The 18,218-nt window shown below is 37.9% G+C and overlaps 1 protein-coding gene across 4 annotated transcripts in view; it reads left to right on the forward strand.

The window, feature by feature from the left end:
* fat3b (FAT atypical cadherin 3b) overlaps positions 1–18,218 on the forward strand; it is a 76,814-nt gene that overhangs the window by 48,750 nt on the left and 9,846 nt on the right. For all 4 annotated transcript variants that reach the window (XM_016673453.1, XM_016673454.1, XM_007557990.2 and 1 more), the window contains 17 exons: positions 719–872; positions 982–1,215; positions 1,801–1,979; positions 3,271–3,484; positions 3,635–3,849; positions 3,943–4,080; positions 4,340–4,483; positions 4,575–4,772; positions 5,125–5,402; positions 5,506–6,068; positions 7,829–7,960; positions 8,097–8,254; positions 8,379–8,913; positions 9,647–9,800; positions 12,121–12,268; positions 14,281–14,664; positions 15,697–15,952. In XM_016673453.1, the coding sequence (XP_016528939.1) occupies positions 719–872; positions 982–1,215; positions 1,801–1,979; positions 3,271–3,484; positions 3,635–3,849; positions 3,943–4,080; positions 4,340–4,483; positions 4,575–4,772; positions 5,125–5,402; positions 5,506–6,068; positions 7,829–7,960; positions 8,097–8,254; positions 8,379–8,913; positions 9,647–9,800; positions 12,121–12,268; positions 14,281–14,664; positions 15,697–15,952 (4,084 nt within the window). The remainder of the gene's footprint in view (positions 1–718; positions 873–981; positions 1,216–1,800; positions 1,980–3,270; positions 3,485–3,634; positions 3,850–3,942; positions 4,081–4,339; positions 4,484–4,574; positions 4,773–5,124; positions 5,403–5,505; positions 6,069–7,828; positions 7,961–8,096; positions 8,255–8,378; positions 8,914–9,646; positions 9,801–12,120; positions 12,269–14,280; positions 14,665–15,696; positions 15,953–18,218) is intronic.

An 18,218-nucleotide genomic window follows, 5' to 3' on the forward strand; every position in this document is an offset into this window, starting at 1 on the left:
GTCAACCTTTCGGAAGGCTATTCCATAAAATAATATTATCCTGGTTTATTCTTATTAAAATAAGCTGTAATAAACTTTTAGCTTGGGGTAAAGGTGAAGAACTTTACCTCAAACCAATGTTGCTGTCTCATGTAAGACAACATTAGATGTCACACTTGATTCTTGTTTTAAAACATTATTTCAGTTGCGTGTTGCAGAATTGCTCCACCCTACAAAAACACTGAATCTATTATTAAAAGCCCTAAATGAATATGTGATACATGACAACTAGTTAAACTTTCTACTGCAGCGTATGTGACAGACAATATTGTAATCCCATTAGAGAGAAAGACACTATCGCCTAATCAGTTTTGAAGGTAGTGGCTGTTCCATTATCTGTTGATGAGATGATCAGCTAATCAACTTTGAGATATCGCAAAGGATAGCTAAGTGAAAAGAAAAAGGGAGACGTGTTACACACTATACAGTACATACATGTTTGCCTGTGTATGAGGATACTTAGTTCTTTTCCAGAGGCAGTTATTGGCTGGAATGGATGCTGGGCCAGAAAAGGGTGCTTAACTGTGTTGACCTTGATCTAACCGCAGGGGTAATGGAGGCAAAGCAGAAACAGTCACATTTTTCTTTGGGTTTTTTTTATTAGAAACACCTATGTTGTTTCACGTGTGGTCATCTGTTCTCATATGGTGGTATATATATATATTTTTTACTGTCCTAGGCGGTGTACGGGGCCTCTTTTCCTGAGGACATTCCTATTAACAAGGGCATTCTGACGGTTGGTGCAACAGATGCTGACTCAGGTTCCAGTGCTGAGATCCAGTATTCACTATTTGGCATCGGAGTGGAAGATTTCTATATGGATGCCAACACTGGTACATTCTATTTTTTTTTTTTTATTATTTCCTTTTTTCATGGCAAAAGCAACAAATACTCCCAAAGCTAAGTAGCTAAAGCTCTGACATATTTCTTTCATGTTTCAAGGTGAATTGCGAACCGCCACCGTAATAGACAGAGAAACAACACCCTCCTACAAACTCATTGCTCAGGCTACTGATGGGGGAGGGCTGTTCTGCCGATCTGACATTTCTCTAAAAGTGTTGGACGTGAATGACAATGCTCCCTCATTTTCGACAACTCATTACCTGGCGAGTGTGTATGAGAATGCCTCCCCCAAGGCTTTGCTTACCCGCCTGCAAGCCAGTGACCCTGATGAAGGTAAACCAACAAGAAGTTTTGCATTAAAAGTGTCATTATTTACCGAATGACACGTCATGACAACTGTCATAAACAGTCATAAAGACTTCTTCATGTTCATGACAGGTGTTATGACATGTTTATGACAGTGCCATGTCAGTCTTATGCACACCCCTTCAAATAAAGTGTTACCCAAAATTCTGTGTCCAAGTCATCAGCCACTGATGTACAGAACCATGTACGCGCCTGATTGTGGCAGAAATATGCTATGAAGACAAAACTGAGAATATGTCATTTTGAACTAAAATTTAACTATTGCAAAGTAGATGAACCAATTTCAGTCTCTAGCCTTGCAAAAATAAGAAATGCAAAATGCTATTCTTCAGTTATTGCAGCAAATGTCTTACTTCAAAGTGTTGGCAAAAAATGCTTAATGATTCCTACATATTATTGATTTGTAAAATTTTCAAAGCATGTATAATTATCCTTCCATTTCACAATTATGCACTAACTGATTTTGGACCATCCATTGATTATACTAAGACTAAATCTGTTGATGGTGTATAAATGCTTTTGCAATACACTGTAACCGACTGTACCATCCAGGTCTGAATCGTACAGTTGTATATTCTCTGGTGGATTCATTCGATGGGATATTTTCCATCGATCCGCTTACTGGAATAGTGATCCTGGAGAAATTCCTGGACAGAGAGAGCCGAGACTCGTATCGCATTCGTGTTCAGGCTACCGATCGGGTTGGACAACAGGGGGCACTCTCCTCACAGGTTAGTAACAAGTTACTTAGTGATTAAATTAAAGTATGAAGTTGTAACATCGTGAATCAATTGTTTTTTGTTTTTGTTTTGTTTTTAAATACACTTTTCTTCTAATATCACAATGAGACAAAAAGGCTTCAATAAACACGATCAAATAGATTGAAGCCTGACACAAAAAGCAAACTGCTTGGAAAAACAGCTAACTGATAGACCAGCTATTTCAATCAAAAAAGCGTAATATACCGCATGTCCGTTCAGCTGATTATCAGTTTGTGATAGCAACACCTTTAATATTAAAAACAAGTAACATGTAAGTGATTTTAGGCTTCCTCATTACTTCATTACCATATAGTAGTAAATAAATAACCCATCTCCGCTTTACAATTTATTCTGTAAATCCAACCCAAGAGTTACAAATGGTACACATGATGCAAAATAGGCGCCGCCTGGTCTTAAACAAAATATCGTTTACATAAAATAATTTTATTTTTGGTATAAATCTGTTTATTATGTACAATTTTATAACATTATAATATTTTAATAAATATTAAATTATTTATTAAAATTATTTTAATAAATACATGGTTGTTGTGAGGGAAAAACATCCATTCAAAAGCTTAGTTAAAAAATAATATTATTTAATTAATAAATTAATAATTTTGTGGCTGTCATGTCTGAGTGTACGATCTTATCAAAATTATCTGAATGATAATTTTGGTGTGTCTGTAGTACAGACACACCATATCTGCCTGTACTACAGTTTAGATTAGTGGCACCAGAGATGTTAGAATGTAAGCAGCACTGTGTTGGGATGTGATTCTGTATCTCTGTTCATAGGCGTGAAGAAATTAATGCTTGCATATGCCAGCGACTGAAGCCATTCTGTTTACTAGAGAGATTAGTTTAATAACAGCATAGATTTTAATTAAGATAAAATATCATTACAGTTTTCAGTGGCCACGACAGAAAAGATGGGGAAGGTGACGTTAACAATGTCAGAGGGAAAGCAGGGAAACTGGAACAGAGTTGCACTTCCACTGAGTGGGTTGGTCTTTCTAAGGTCTTCTTGGATTTCTATAATGGGTCCGATAAACAAACTAAAATTATAACTTACACATCAACAGTGACTCAGCAAGTCACAAGAAACAGCTTTGTTATTGTGAGATCTCACAACTGCTTTTATTGTATTTTTTTTAATGTTTCAAATGTTTAATGATTAAAATGGTTTAAGTGATCTGTAGGTGTTTTGATTTTAACTGGAGCATATTAAGTTTCCCAATTTTTGCTCTTTGTCACTCAGGTTGATTTGACTATATTGGTCCTGGATGTGAATGACAATGCTCCAGTTTTCCAGAGGAGAGATTATGCCGTTACTGTCCCCGAGGATGTCGCCGTGGGAACCGAGGTTCTGCGAATATTGGCGACAAGCGCCGACATCGGACCCAATGCTGAGATCACCTACAGCATCAGATCGGGCAACGAGTTGGGAAAGTTCAACATAAACAGAAAACTGGGTGAGCAGATGTGGCTTGTTGTACAATATGTTAAAATATTTGAATGAGTAGAATCCTATTTTAATAAACATTTCATTGTTAGATTACATAAAGTCTTGTTTTAACGTTTTTTTTGTTTTGTTTAATTAACAACAATTTGCATATTTTTAGGCTCAATTACAGTGGCTGATGACTTGGACTTTGAGATATGCAAGGACTACTACATCACTGTTGAGGCTTGGGACAATGGGAACCCTCCTCTTAGCACTGCTACGATGGTTGTCATCGAACTCATGGATGTCAACGACAATGCTCCAATGTTCGATCAGGATATCTATAATGTTCTGATCAGTGAGGATGCATCTATAGGACAGACCGTTACAAGGGTAATTCTTAGTCCTTATTTGTTTTTGGCACTCACTTGTCTCCCTTTGTTCTATCTTTTTACTAATCTCTATCTTTACCAACATGTTGTGAAGGTGTTGGCAGAAGATCTGGACAGCCAAGTGAATGGACGAATTACCTATTCAATTCTGAAAGGTGATCGGACCAATCACTTCTGGATTGATCCTGTGACTGGGCTGCTTAAAGTTAATAAGAGACTTGACAGAGAACTAGTAAGGGTTTTTCTTAATACGCAGCAACATCCTTAGTCACAATTGTAATAAACTAAATGGTTGGGTTATTGTGATGCTTTTAGTGAGAGTAAAACTTTAAATTACTTCAAGGCTTTTTACACATTCCTTTCATGGTTGTCAATGAATATGAAGTTTACTGTATTTTGTATGCAATCCATTTGAATTTTTAGATTAGTAAGCACGGGATTGCAAAAATACTCATCTAATGAAGTCTGTTATCTTTATGTTTATCCTCTAGGTATCCAGGTACACTTTATCTGTACAAGCATTTGATAGCGGCTCTCCTGCCATGTCCTCCACTGTCGCCGTTAACATCGACATCTCTGATGTTAACGACAACCCTCCGGTCTTTACTCCTCCCAACTCCACAGCCATTATACAGGTAATCCTGCGTGTGTGTGTGTGTGTGGGTGTGTGTGTGTGTGTGTAGGTCTTTGGTGTTTTGACATTCAAACTCATCACTCTACTTTCAGCTCAACCAGGCTGCTGGCACCACCCTGCTAACACTGTCAGTCAGTGATAAAGACTCCCCTAGAAACGGTGCCCCCTTTGTGTTTCGCATAGTGGCAGGAAATGAAGGTAGTTTCTTCCGTTTGGACCAGACTGGATCTCTAAAGTCCAACCGTGTGTTCGGTCCTGAAGCACCCAGGGAATTCATACTTGAAATTCAGGTAATGGCTGGATGTGCTGTTTGTCGCTCACTGTTTTGTGGAGATTTTTGAAAACAAATTACCTGGATATCCCAGAATAACTTAGAACCCTTTAAAAGTAATATTAGAAAGTTCTGTTAATGAAATGGTTGAAACTAAACGCGTGCATGCTTTTTATACATTGTATGTAAATATGTGACTTCATTTGTAGACTGAATCAGGTTTCGGTAGGTAATCTGGTTAATATGATAACATTACCAGCTATCTCTAACATTAGAAACCTAACAATGTTCTACCTTAAGTAGTTTCTATACATGTCTGCATATAGTTTGTTAATTTATTCCTCGTCTAATGTCCTCTTTTGATGCCATAGGCAAGTGACTCGGGTAAACCGAGTCTTACTTCTTCTTCCTGGGCTTTTCTGAGAGTCATCGGTAACAGTCAGTACAAGCCCATTGTCTCCCCTCTGGAGATCTACATCGTCATGTCAACGGATACTTTTCCGGGTGGTCCGATTGGCCGAATCTATGCCACAGACCGTGACCCCAATGACATCCTGTCTTTTACCCACAAGCCTCATCCAAAGAGCATGTTTAAGATCAACAGACAAGATGGGAGTGTTGTTGCTCTGCCAGGCTTGGAACCTGGGAGGTACATGCAAATTACACAAACTTAAAATTCATACAGCCAAAAGTTTGCTCTGGAAAAAAACTTCCCGAGTGAAAATGCATTACATGTTCTTGTCTTCTTTCAGATACCAGATGAACGCAACAATCAGTGACGGACGATTTGCTGTCATAGCTGATGTGTCAGTCCAGGTTGAACAGGTGACTGATGTTTTGCTGCGTAGCGCTCTGACCTTGCGCTTCAGCTCCATCTCATGGGAGGAATTACTTGGACGGTACCTGAATCAGATTAAAGTAACTTTACGAGCTATATCCGGCTGGAAATGGTTACCAGGGCAGCAGGATCCTCTTCACATACTTGGTGTGCAGCCAGTTACAGGGACATCTAATATCGATTTGGTTCTGGCAGTGGAGAGACCGGAGACGTTAGGCACTGGACGGATGGAGGGGTTTTACTCCCAGCAGGAGTTGGCAGCAAAGCTGGAGGAAGCAGCAGCACGCGGTGAGATGCGAGGTGCCCTTGCTGGAGCCGTTTTAATCAGCGGCACCTGTTCTGGGAAGCTGGATTGTGGAGACATGGAGTGTAAAAACACGCTGGTGATGGAGGGTGGTTTGCCTGTTACCTACAACACAGAAAGGATCACCTTGGTGCTGCCCAGGTTTGGACGCACAGAGAGCTGCACTTGCTCAGGTGAGCATTTCACTTTTTTTCCAAAAATGTGATTCTTACAAATGGTCAACACTTCTAATTTAACTTCCTTAAGGTATTTTTGTGATGATGCAAATGTACATTGACTGGCCACTTTATTAGGGACACCTTCCAAGTACCAGGTTGGACTCTCATTTTCCTTTAAAATTGCCTTAATTCTTTATGGAATAAAATTAACAATTTGTCTGAAACACTCTTCAGATATTTTGGTCCATGTTGATGTAATATCATAATGCTGTTGCTGTAGATTTGCCACCTCCAAAAAGTCCCCTATGCAAATTTTACATTTCACCACATTCATAAGGTGCTCTATACGGATCTGCTTATTGGATTACAGTAAATGCATTGCCACATTAAAAAAAAAAACAGTTTGAGATAATATGAACTTTGTGACTCATAGTGTACCAGAGGCTGTTCTGGGATTTTTGTTCTTTTGTTTTATCCTTCCCTTCAATCTGTCATCAATTTTCTTCCTCTTGTCACAGCCAAGGAAGTTGGCTACAGTCCTACAGACCTTAAACCTACAAATAACATCAGCAGCTGTAGTCACAGGGACATCACACTGCTTGGAGTTAACCTAACCTTAACTCTACAATTTTCTTTTTAATGTTCTGTTTTAATGTTGGGCAACTTTCTCCTTGGCTTCCTGTGGTCCATGTTTAGTGTGGTGCACACCATGTCACCAAACAGAACGGTGACCATTTTTAAACATTTAACAAAGCAGACTGACTAATTACAGACTTGAAGACGCCTATCATAGACAACATGTACCTATGGCCAAATTATTTTCATTTTTTTAGCAGGACCATCATTTTTGTCCAAGCCTGTTTAATTGCATTATTTTTAATGTTGAACCATTTCAAAAGCAATGCATGATTTTCACTGATCCATTTTCAGTATTTTTTTTTATTCATTATTACTTATAGGTTTAAGTTATTGCAGTAACCATTGTGGACTTTTAGGTAATTAACAGATGGGTACTAACAATTTTGTCCATGCATGTCCTTTTTTCTTTCTATCCACCTCCAATTATCTGACTTCTGACACCAACAATGCTTTTTCCTTCACACGTATGCTGCTGTCTGGAGAGTTTTTTATTTTATTTTTTTATGTTTTCAGACCATTTTCTGAAAAAGTGACAAATGGTTGTGTGTGAAAATCTTATTAGATCAGCAATTTCTCTAATACTCAAGCCAATCCCACAGGCGCAAACAAACATTTCACTTTCAAACTCACTTAGATTTATTTTCTTCCCCACTCTGACGCTCGGTTTGGACTCTAGCAAGTTATCTTCAGCCCATCGAAATGTCCTCATGCAATGAGTTGCTGTAATGTAATAGTCTGAGGTTCTATTTGCATTAAAAAGCAATCGAGCTGGCATACTTAATAAATTGACTTGGGAGTGTAATACTTTCCACATTTTATTTTTTTGTGGTCACATATTTTACTGTATAGTGTGTTTGGTTTGTTTTCTGCTTTTGCGACAGGTACATTTCCCAAGTTGTTATTAAAAACTTACATCAGTTCTATTCTATTCTATTCTATTCTATTCTATTGAATGTATTAGTTTTTACTGAGTCAGGGAATACTTAGGGCATGAATTTGTTTTGCAGACTTGAAGGTAGTGTTTTTTAATCACTATAAATTCTAAGGATTTATTGTCTTTCATGGGTGGTTGATAAAATGAGAGTGTAACAGTGCTCTGTTCTGTTATTTATGCGTCCATCCCGTTTCGCAAACAGGAGGGACGTGCCCAACCCCTGTAGAACTTTGTGAAGGTCAGTCCTGTCCAGACGATATGCGGTGTGTCCTTTCTGGTCCAACAGCACCATCTGTCTGCCAGTGTCAGCCTGAGCGATTGGATGAGTGTGCAGGTATGATTTCATTATTTTCGCTTCCTGGGCCACTTTGTTCTGCTTTTCTCAACTGGACTGTAAAGGATGTATGAAAGCATAACGGTTTATTGAGCTGTAATTGAAACTCGTTTCTCCTCCTGGTATGACTGAGTAGGTCAGACCTCTCTGAGCTTTTCTGGAAACAGCTACATCAAGTACAGAGTGACAGAGAGGGTCCAGAGTGGAGAGATGAGACTTGGCCTCAGGGTTAGAACGCTTCAAACAAGAGGAGTCATTATGTTTACTCGTGTTAACCCTTGCACTATGCTAAAGGTAAATTTAAAAACTGACCGCAGTTATGCAGTTCTTCTGTTTCCCTGGATGCTTTTCTGCTCAATTTCTGCAGATTAAACTGTTTTGTCATGAAAACTGTAAAACACAAACGTTTTGTTACCAGATTGAAGGGGGTCGACTGTGGTTCCAGTTGGACTGCGACAACACCCTTGGGGTCATGGGCATCTCAGACAGACCAATAAATGATGGTCTGTGGCATTCAGTTGCTTTAGAGCTGACCAGAAACTACACCCTTCTTTCACTGGACGACAGCTACGTGGAACGTCGCAGAGCGGCACGGGCCCCAGTCCGTCTCTGGCCACTCGCTCCCGATTCCTCGTTTTTCTTTGGGGCACAAGTGAGGCTGCTGAACGGGCCAGGTGAGAGACCTATCTTTGGACTTGAGGAAAGCCTGGGAGGAGGGCCAGACTTTGGAGAGCGTTCAGTGAGGGGCCCGGCGAGACCCCAGGACGGCTTCCAAGGTTGCCTGGGGTCACTGATGCTGAACGATAACGAGCTGCCACTCCAAAATAAGAGGAGCCGTTACGCCGAGATAGCCGGGCTGAGTGAGGTCAAGCTGGGCTGTGTTCTTTACCCAGATCCATGCATCAGCCAGCCATGCCTCAATGGAGCCATCTGCAGCAGCCTGCCATTTGGAGGTCTGTATGCATGCAGATGACCACAACTCAAACTGTTACATTTATTTTTACTAAAATAAATCTAACAACTAGAGATGCATCTGAAGCATTATTTTGCATCAATTCAGTTCCATTTATTTTCTAGTTTACTTATTTATAGTACACGCAGAGCTAGATTTTTAAGTATTATTTTTAAGTGTTATTATTTATTATTTCTTTATTTATTATTTATTTTACTGTTGCTATGTTTGGCAGGAAATGAAACGACCAAAAAATAAATTTTTAAATGCAAAATTTAGATTTGATAGCTTAGACATTCACAACTGTTCATGACTGGATCATTGAAGCTGGGTCTTCAGAGTCTTATATATGTAAGCATATTAATACAAAGAAGTGCAATAGGAAAAAGTTACACAGGCTTTGGGGGCAGTTACAGTATTGCAGGTTGATAATTAAGCAACCTTATATCTCTTTGCATCTAAAGAATCTCTGTAATATGAGTTTAATTTATTTAAATGAACTAATGGTTTAATAGAACAAAAAAAATCATTTGTTTTTTATTCATTTATATGTGATAATCATTATAATTTTAGGTTTAAGTCTAAATAACATGATCTATTTGCACCTACAGTAAATCGTTCTCTCTTGTACTTCAAATGTTTGTTCCAATAAAATGATTCTGTATGAATCAACTTTGTCAGCATGATTGTTGACATATGGTATTAAAGAAACAAATCTAATCTTTGCCCACCAGGCTTCATGTGCAGTTGCAGCAGTGGATTCACTGGGGGGCGCTGTGAAGTTGAACTAACATCCTGCATGCCAAACCCATGCCAGAACGGTGGAGAGTGCAAAGCTGTTGGCAATGCATTCCTCTGTGGCTGTCCGAGAGGACTCAGGGGACTTATGTAAGATTTAAAAAAACATTAAATGCACACATACACACACACCATGCACACACATCCACACAATGGACTTAATAGTACACTGTAGAAGATGTGTTAATGAATAGTGTGCCCCACTTCCAAACTGTTTACATACACTCAGAGTGATGATTTAGTTTTTTGTAGCACAATAAAACATCAGCAGCTACTCTCTCTTTCAAGCATAAAATGCTATGTGCTACGCTCCCGCCCCCCAAAACATGCACACATTCACCTACTACCCACAATGTTGTTGTACTTGCTGTTATGAGAGACAAATTGGTGGTTCTAATTTAATTCGGGACAATTCTTGGTTGAAAAGCATGTAATCAGTCTGGAGCTGCCTTCCTAATTACTGCTCAGTAATTGTCTTTGAAATAACCTCTGCGTTTTCGTAGTTGTTTAACAGAGCCACCACTAGAGAGCAGTTTTCATCAAAAGAAGAGTCAGGTTGCTTTGACAGAGACGCTCTTCTGATAAAGATGGAATGAAGTTTATGTATTTAAGCTGTTCATTTTTCACGTTGCAATAATCACACAGCAAACAACGTTGATGAAAATTGAAAGCTGCATTTTGAATATGGTCAAACTTAAAGCAAGGATGCTCAAATATTATCATCCCCTATAATATTTGGATGAATTTCCCCTAGCAAATTGTACCTCGGTCCAATACTTTTTACAGCCTTCAGCCTTCATATCCTTAGAGCTCTTTTAAAATGGTTTGTTTCCTGCTTTGGGTATAGTAAACAAATCCTCAGCAGAGTTTAAGTTAAGGATGTGGGATTTTATTCCAGAAACACACACAAAAAAAAGAACTTTATTTATTCCGAACCAGCTTTGACATGTGTTTAGGATCAAACTGTATGGAATAACAAAATAGGAGAATAACTTCCGAGTGCTTCTGTTTCATCCCAAATCACCAGCTCAGATGGTTGAAACATGGCCACTATTGCTTACTTCTTCAGGTTATTGATTTAAAACACATACAGAGATATGTCATGCAATAGATAAAGCAGGATAACCTTAAGCTTTGTCCCAAAGGTGAAAAACTGTGGATCATAAACTGTGGATCTCTGGCAGAAAACAAGCCTTTTTCATGTAGTTCTACCCATTCTGTCATGAGGAGTGTCCAGATGTGTTGCTCCTTTGATGCCAGAAGCTTGCTGATGGCCACAGAAAGTGTGTGGTTGAGCTGCAACTCGCTAAAGAATATCTGGCTAAATATTAGTGAGGGATTATTTAGATGTTTGAATCAGTTTGTATGTATAATTTTGACATTGCACAGACTAGATGAATGCATGTGCTATGTAGAGTGCCAATCTAAACTGTAGTGGTTTGTTTCCACATGGAGTATCTGCTGAGTGGGCCGGACTGTCCAGCTGTTGTTCCTACAGAAACCTTATTTTGAAATAAATTAAATTAATTCACAACAAATTAAAAAGCAAGACTTGTACATTCCACATAAACAGCCAAGTTATGCAGTAAAAATAAAAATATTTATATATGACTCAACTGGCAGACAGTCTGAATTTTTCTGTTTTTAATTAGGCCATGAAGTATTCATTATTCAAAATATTTATGAGAGGATTTCACTGACCAGCAGATCTAAGCGCTGAGGAGTAAAACTTTATATACTTAATGACTCCCTGCACTTTTATCATTAGAAAAAAAAAAAAAAAAAAAAAACTTTGGATAGTTTCACAATAAGGCTTCCTCTGAAATGCTTTTTTTTTTTTACGTCAGAGAAAAAAAAAAAACTCTTGCGAAGCGTTTCGAAAAATCCTATCAAGGAAAAAAAATAATTGAAAAGCAAAAAGTAGTATTTTCTTTCCCCTTCACAGCAGGACACCGTGTTTGATATAAAAACCTAAAATGAACACATATTCATGCAGAGGTTGAAACTACGCATGCAATTTTTTCTGGGGGGCATTTACCTTTCTATGAATCTATGTGAACATGTCTGTTTGATTTGAAAAACCTTATACAATCAGACAATAGGAAATGCATAGAGATAACCTCTTGTTTTGACCGCAGTCTTGAAAAATATCGAAGATTGTGGAATTTCATGACAGGGATGAGTAATTATTTTTTTAAATGTCATCCATTCATCCAGGCATATGTGCCATATCCATATTTACAACAAATGTATAGCTACTTTTATCTACACTTTCAAATTGAGAAAATATGGCAAATTTACATACATTGTTTTAGCATACTGTCAAACTTTAATTGTGTGTTCTCTTTTAGTTTTACTGAAACTTCAGCACATCCCATGAATGGTAATATATTTGTCTCTTGCCCGTCAGATGTGATGTGGATGTAAATGAGTGTGACCAGGACAACTGTGGAAACAGAGGAGAGTGTGTCAACACGTTCGGTTCATTCTACTGCAACTGCTCAGATGGATACGAGGACCAGTTTTGCGACAATCAGGTCCCTGAGGATGACACAGAGGTAGAGTTTTAACTGCGCACAAAGTCGGATTAAAAGAGTAATAAATCCAGGGGAAAATACTCCAGTATATTCATCTAATCATACTTGGGAGGCACAGTGAAACTGCTAGGACTTTTGAGAGATACGGCCACCTGGAGGGATTTGTATCCTTGTCTCCACACTGAAGGAGTTAAAGTGTGGAAATGGCTGAATCACAGCTTTTATTTGAAGTTTGTCATGCTTATGATTTTTATTATGCATTACACTATGTTCCTTCTAGTGCAATTTCCAGACGCTTTCAAGTTGTCTACATTGAAATGAAGTGTTTGACTGATTCTAAAATGGGTTCAGTTCATCTGTTTTATTTCTCCATGTACTCCTCAGCTTTTTTAATGAAGTAAAACAAAGCTATCACAGAGATTTTACATAAAATATTTGCAAATGATTTTTAAAAACACATTTTAATAACATGAGTGATCCAAAGGAGGTTTTACACACATGCAGTATCTTGCAAAAACATTCATACCCTTAAGCCCTTTTCACATTTTGGCACATTTCAACCACCAGCTTAATTGTATTTATTAATATAAATAGAGCTGTTCTAAAAATGCCTCAGAGGTTTGTTGGAGAATATTTTTGAACAAAAAAAATTCAATATGAAGGCAAATGAAGCCCACCAGACGGGAAGGTGTGAATGAGTTTAAAGAGTTCGGCTGAGCTTTCTCTGCTTAATCACTACATTGGGAAGTCTGTTGTTTATGTTTTTTTTTTTTTTTTTTTGTTTTTTTTAGAGAAAGTTATTTTGCTTTGCCTTTAGAACAGGTAATGGCTGCGGAAATCTTCATTTATTGTATCCTTCAAAGATCTGCTTCAAAGATCTGCTTCTCATCTCAAGATTGTGACAGGATTCTACTGTCCTTGTTAAAATGTTTTTATGTTGACAAACAACAACAGACAGCTGTGGGACGTTATAAGCACAGGTGTGATCCTTCTTAATTGTTAATAGATTTAATTTAGAAGACTCCTGTCCAGCATCCCAAGGACTAGTAATATAATTAGGATGAGACAAAGCTGAGATGTAGGTGTCAGCAAGGATTCTCAATATTAAATTCAATGGGTTACTTAGATCTTTTCATAAAAGTGATATAAAACATCCCAAAAATTACGTTTGTTAATTTTTTTGTGAAGTTCCATTGATTAAAAAGTAAATGGGAACATTTCTTTGAGACATTTTAAATATTTCTGAAATCACCATGTGCCAATACTGCATACTTAAAGTTGCAAATAGGTCAGAAAGTGCTTTTGATGTTTGTGAGAACACCATAAGAAGCAGGGATATAACCTTTTACAACCAATATGCAGTAAACATCTGGACTGAGCAAGATCTTCTGTCTTAAAAATATTGTTTAAGGAAAAAATCTCACTTTTACCTGAAATGTCCACATTACCTATTCCGTTAAATGAAAAAAAAGGAGCATTGATCATTTTCTTTTGCATGTAATGCTATAAATGGTGTTTCTGTCATTTGTCGCCAGAGTAACTAAATCTGTTACCTGCATTTCCTGCTTTCATTTAACATGAATAAAATGCATTTTTGTTTTCAGTCTTACTGGGAAATTTTCCAATTTATAATAATGATAAAAAGGTCTGTTTTTTGTAGTTCTTTTTTCACACCTTGAGTTAATTTACTCACTATCCTAAAAGTCCATGTATACATGAAAATCTGGACTTCTCCATTTCTTATTACCCTCATATGACTGGTTGACTCCAAACTTCACAGGCTGAAGGAGAAAAAAGTTATTTTTACTTTTACTCTAGTTAAGTTTAATCATCTCAGCGATTGCTGGGTTGTTGGATGTATTTGATCATTTTATAACCAGAAGTGGATCCTTCTCTTGGTCTTTCTGTACTTCCAGCAGGCAGTGATGGTGTATGTTTTCTTACACTTTGAATAAGAGATGCTGAGTCCATGTTTTAGTGATTTTCTTCTTCTTCTTCTTCTTCTTCTTCTTCTTCTTTTCAATGTTTTGCAGGCTGAGCCGCTGTCTTATGTTGGACCAGGGGAAATAATAGGCATTGGTGTGCTTGCCTTTGTCATCATTTTTCTCCTCATACTCTTCGTCGCCTTCAGGAAGAAAATCAAATTCCGGAAAGACTCCGACACGGGTCCGGGGACCATGGCTGCTTCGGGCATCTCAGCTGTTTCCTCCGAAGCTAGCTACATGCTACACAAGACTGGAATGGGGGTCGAGGGGATTGAGTTCAAAGCTGTGCGTGTGCCAGGCTCACCGGCTACCACGGCAACCTATGGTGAGGTGGGAGGGTGCACCGGAGGTCCTCCCCAAGTCATGGTGCGTCCTACTGCCCACTCTATCCTCCCGGGAACCGAGAGGACCACTTCCAGTGAAAGCAGTCAGGTGTCTAAGTGAACCTCATTCACTTCTATATCACATTGCAACCTAACTCACTGATCCTCAAATCCAGGCCTTGAGGTCTTGCGTCCTGCAGTTTTTAGATGTGTCTCTGCTTCAGCAAACCTGACTCAAATAATGAGCTCATTAGCAGGATTCTAGAGAACTTGAGTGCATACTGAAGAGGTGATTCAGGTGTGTTAGACCTGGAACACATCTAAAAGCTGCAGTACACTGAACCTCGAGGCCTGGAGTTGGTACCTATTACTGTATATCTGAGATCCGAGTGTATTTTATTTATTTTTTGTTTTGTTCACCTTAAGAAACACAATTATGCCATGCAGTGATGTGTGCAGGAGTTGAATGGCAGCTTGAAGTTTGTCAATAATTAGCTTCAAATCTCATAGTGTCATCTGTATAAAGGGACACTTCAGTATAAAAATGGTCTTCCTTGTGAATAATGTTTTATAAGAGCATATGCCTAGCTTTAGATAACTTTTTAATGTGTGTCAGACTGTGTACAGACTGGTTGGCAGTTATAAAAAATAAATAAATAAATAAAATAAATAACTAAAACAGGTACATTTGTTTTGCTAAGAGTAGTTCTATCAGTTTATCAGGTTTAGGCGGCAATTACATTTTCATATGGGGCTAGGCTGGTTTGGATAATTTATTTCTTTTAATAAATGAAAATCGTAATTCCAAAACATACCTATTAATTACTCATATTAACTTTGTCAAATTAAACATTAAACATTGTTTGATGATCCAAAACATTTATGTTAAAAAAAAAAGAAAAAAAACCCAAAAACAACAGAATAAATCTGCAGGGATATTTTTTACAGCACTGCATTTAGTTTCTAAATCAAGTTAAATAATCTTAAATGTCTGGGTGCTGTAAACTTTAGGAAACAGCCAAGGGGTAAAAATGTATGCACTGTAGATTTAAAAATGCACAATATTTATAGGCATGCTGACCAAAACGTGTGAGTATAAATGGCTACTTAATACTTTCTGCATAATTTCCTGTCTCTGCAGATGAGCAACTTCCTCTCAGATGTGTCCAATGTCCTAGGTATGGCAAATAGGAGAGGAATTGCAGTGTGTAGTGTGGCACCCAATCTCCCCTCAGCATCGGCCCGCCGCCCGGAGCACAGTCCAGCCCACAAAGTCTCATGGGAGGGCAAGGAAACCAGAGAGAAAGTCCTGGACAGGCACAGAGATGAGAGGGAGGAGGAATGGGGGCAGAGGGCTTTTGAGCTGGAGAGAACCCAGAGGGATAACAGTCCGCAGGGTAAGGCTGTGGTATCCTGTACACACAGATGCACACACTCGCGCAAGCACACGCAATCTGATCTCCAAAGGTAAAAGAGTACACAAGCCGTGAACTCATTGTGCTACCAACGCACCACCATCTCCACTGCAAGAGCTTATTTCACAGTGATGTGTGCCTTTTGATCACAAACATCAAAGAAAACGGCCCTGAGTAGGCAAGAGTGCTTAAAACATCATATTTTTATGTTGTGCTCCTTTCATTTCACTTTTCTGTTGACTCTCCTTGGAGCAATAAATAATAATTTAACCCTCAGTCCCACTCCTCAAATTGGCAATTATGTCATCTTGGATCTGCCTAAAGTCTCTTACATGTCTTGCACTTATGTATGAATGGTCAGAGTAATCAGGCAGAACTGATGCCTTATGTTTCTGCCCTACTTTTCTTTATAAAAGTTAAGTCCAGAATTAGTCATTGAAATTGGTCTCCATGAAACAATCCCAACCTTCCTCTCCGATGTGATTTTTTCCTTTTCTTTTTTGCGTCCACGCTTCAAGGGCTCTGCCTCGGCTCAGATGTCTAGAAAGTGAAGGGAAGCAGTGAGACATTGTCAGATAGTTCCATTTTAGAGTGATATTTAGCTGTCGACCCTGTCAACAAGACCGCAGTTCGGTTTGTTCTCTGTCAATGAAATTATCAGGTTGCATTTCAGAGCAAAAGTGGATGTCAGATATTTTCGATTCGTTGTCCGAGCTGCGGTTTGAATAATACAGCTTCCAGCTGGAACTTCCTGCTCATTAATCATTGATCTCATCCTGTGAGAATAGGAAATAAGTTGTTTTATTTGTTTATTCCCCCTGCTGCGTGCATGCAGGGAAAATAAAGAATAGCATGCATAATCTACAAACACAGGAGGGACTATTAATTAAAATGTGAGTGTGATAAATAGAAAACTAATAGCCAAATTACTGCATTAATGACTAGTCTGAAGTGTCGCCTTTATAATATATTGAAGACTGTTTAGTTACTTTACATAATTAACACAAACTATGAATATAATTAAAGTTGTTGAATGAAGCATAATTTAAACTGAACAATAATAAACACATGCATCTTTATATATTAGAATAGGGATAGGGTTGCATTAATAGCAGTCTTTGGTTATCTATAGTGTTGGGTCTTCCTCTTATCAATTTTCTAACAATTATCAAAGCTGTTTTGATCACAAATGTCTGCTGACCGTCCAGCACAGTGACACAGTGGTCATTAATTCAAGTACTGGTACTTTTAGGAGTGTTGTCAAGTCCACTTGGAAAATAAAATGAGCATCTCCTCTGTCAACAGAGGGAAGCATGGAATGATATAATCTCCCCCAATTTCTTGAATGGTTTCTCCCTCAAAAATTCTCTCAAGTCTACAGTTATTTGTTTTAATTGTGCTCCTTTTTTAAATCACACTTTTTCCTTCCACCTAACTTCCCATTCTGGTTACAAAACTTTGACCAACCAAGTTCTTGTGGAGTCAGTGAATGTTTGCCAGACAACTATCAAATCTGCAGCCTTCACCATGAAGATGTAGGTCATATCATTGTATTTCTGAATTAAAAATATATATTTTTCCCATCTGTAATTTTTGGATTCTATAGTAAACTGAATTGTGGGTTTCTTTAACAAAATTAAGAAAACAACATATTGTTTGATATATTTTATCCAGCTTGTGTTTAATGAATATTATATAAAAGTTTGACTTTTTAAACTGGATGACGGAAATAAATGAACTGCTGAACAGCGCTCCATTTTACCGAGCTGCACCTATTATAAGAAAACATCCATATTTGTGATGTTATACACGTTCTGCATCATGAATAAATACAATAGAATAATGAAATACTTGGTTAGAAAATTGAGGTTCTATATTGCTATGGTTTAGTAGCCAAAAACAGAAATTCTCATGAAATTAACTCCTTGACCAATTATATAACGGATTGTAGAAAGCAATTTGTGACAATTGCATCTCTTGTTGGAAAGGAATCAGAAGCAAAACTCTTGGGGCTTGACATTGGTCTTCTGTTTGGCTTAGGGTTAGTGATAATAAGTATTTTAATTTCAAATATTATTAACTGTTTAACAAAGGAAAGGGTGAACAATAATGGATAAATTTAAAAGCAGACAAGTTGAAAATCTTTAACAAAATAATCATCCTAGTGTTTAATTTATTGCAGATAAGATAAATGTCAAATCTTAGACACTTGATAAACACACACACACACACACACACACACACACAC

This window comes from Poecilia formosa, unplaced genomic scaffold (assembly GCF_000485575.1).
Source record: "Poecilia formosa unplaced genomic scaffold, Poecilia_formosa-5.1.2 Scaffold3, whole genome shotgun sequence".
Classification (NCBI taxonomy): Eukaryota; Metazoa; Chordata; class Actinopteri; order Cyprinodontiformes; family Poeciliidae; genus Poecilia; species Poecilia formosa.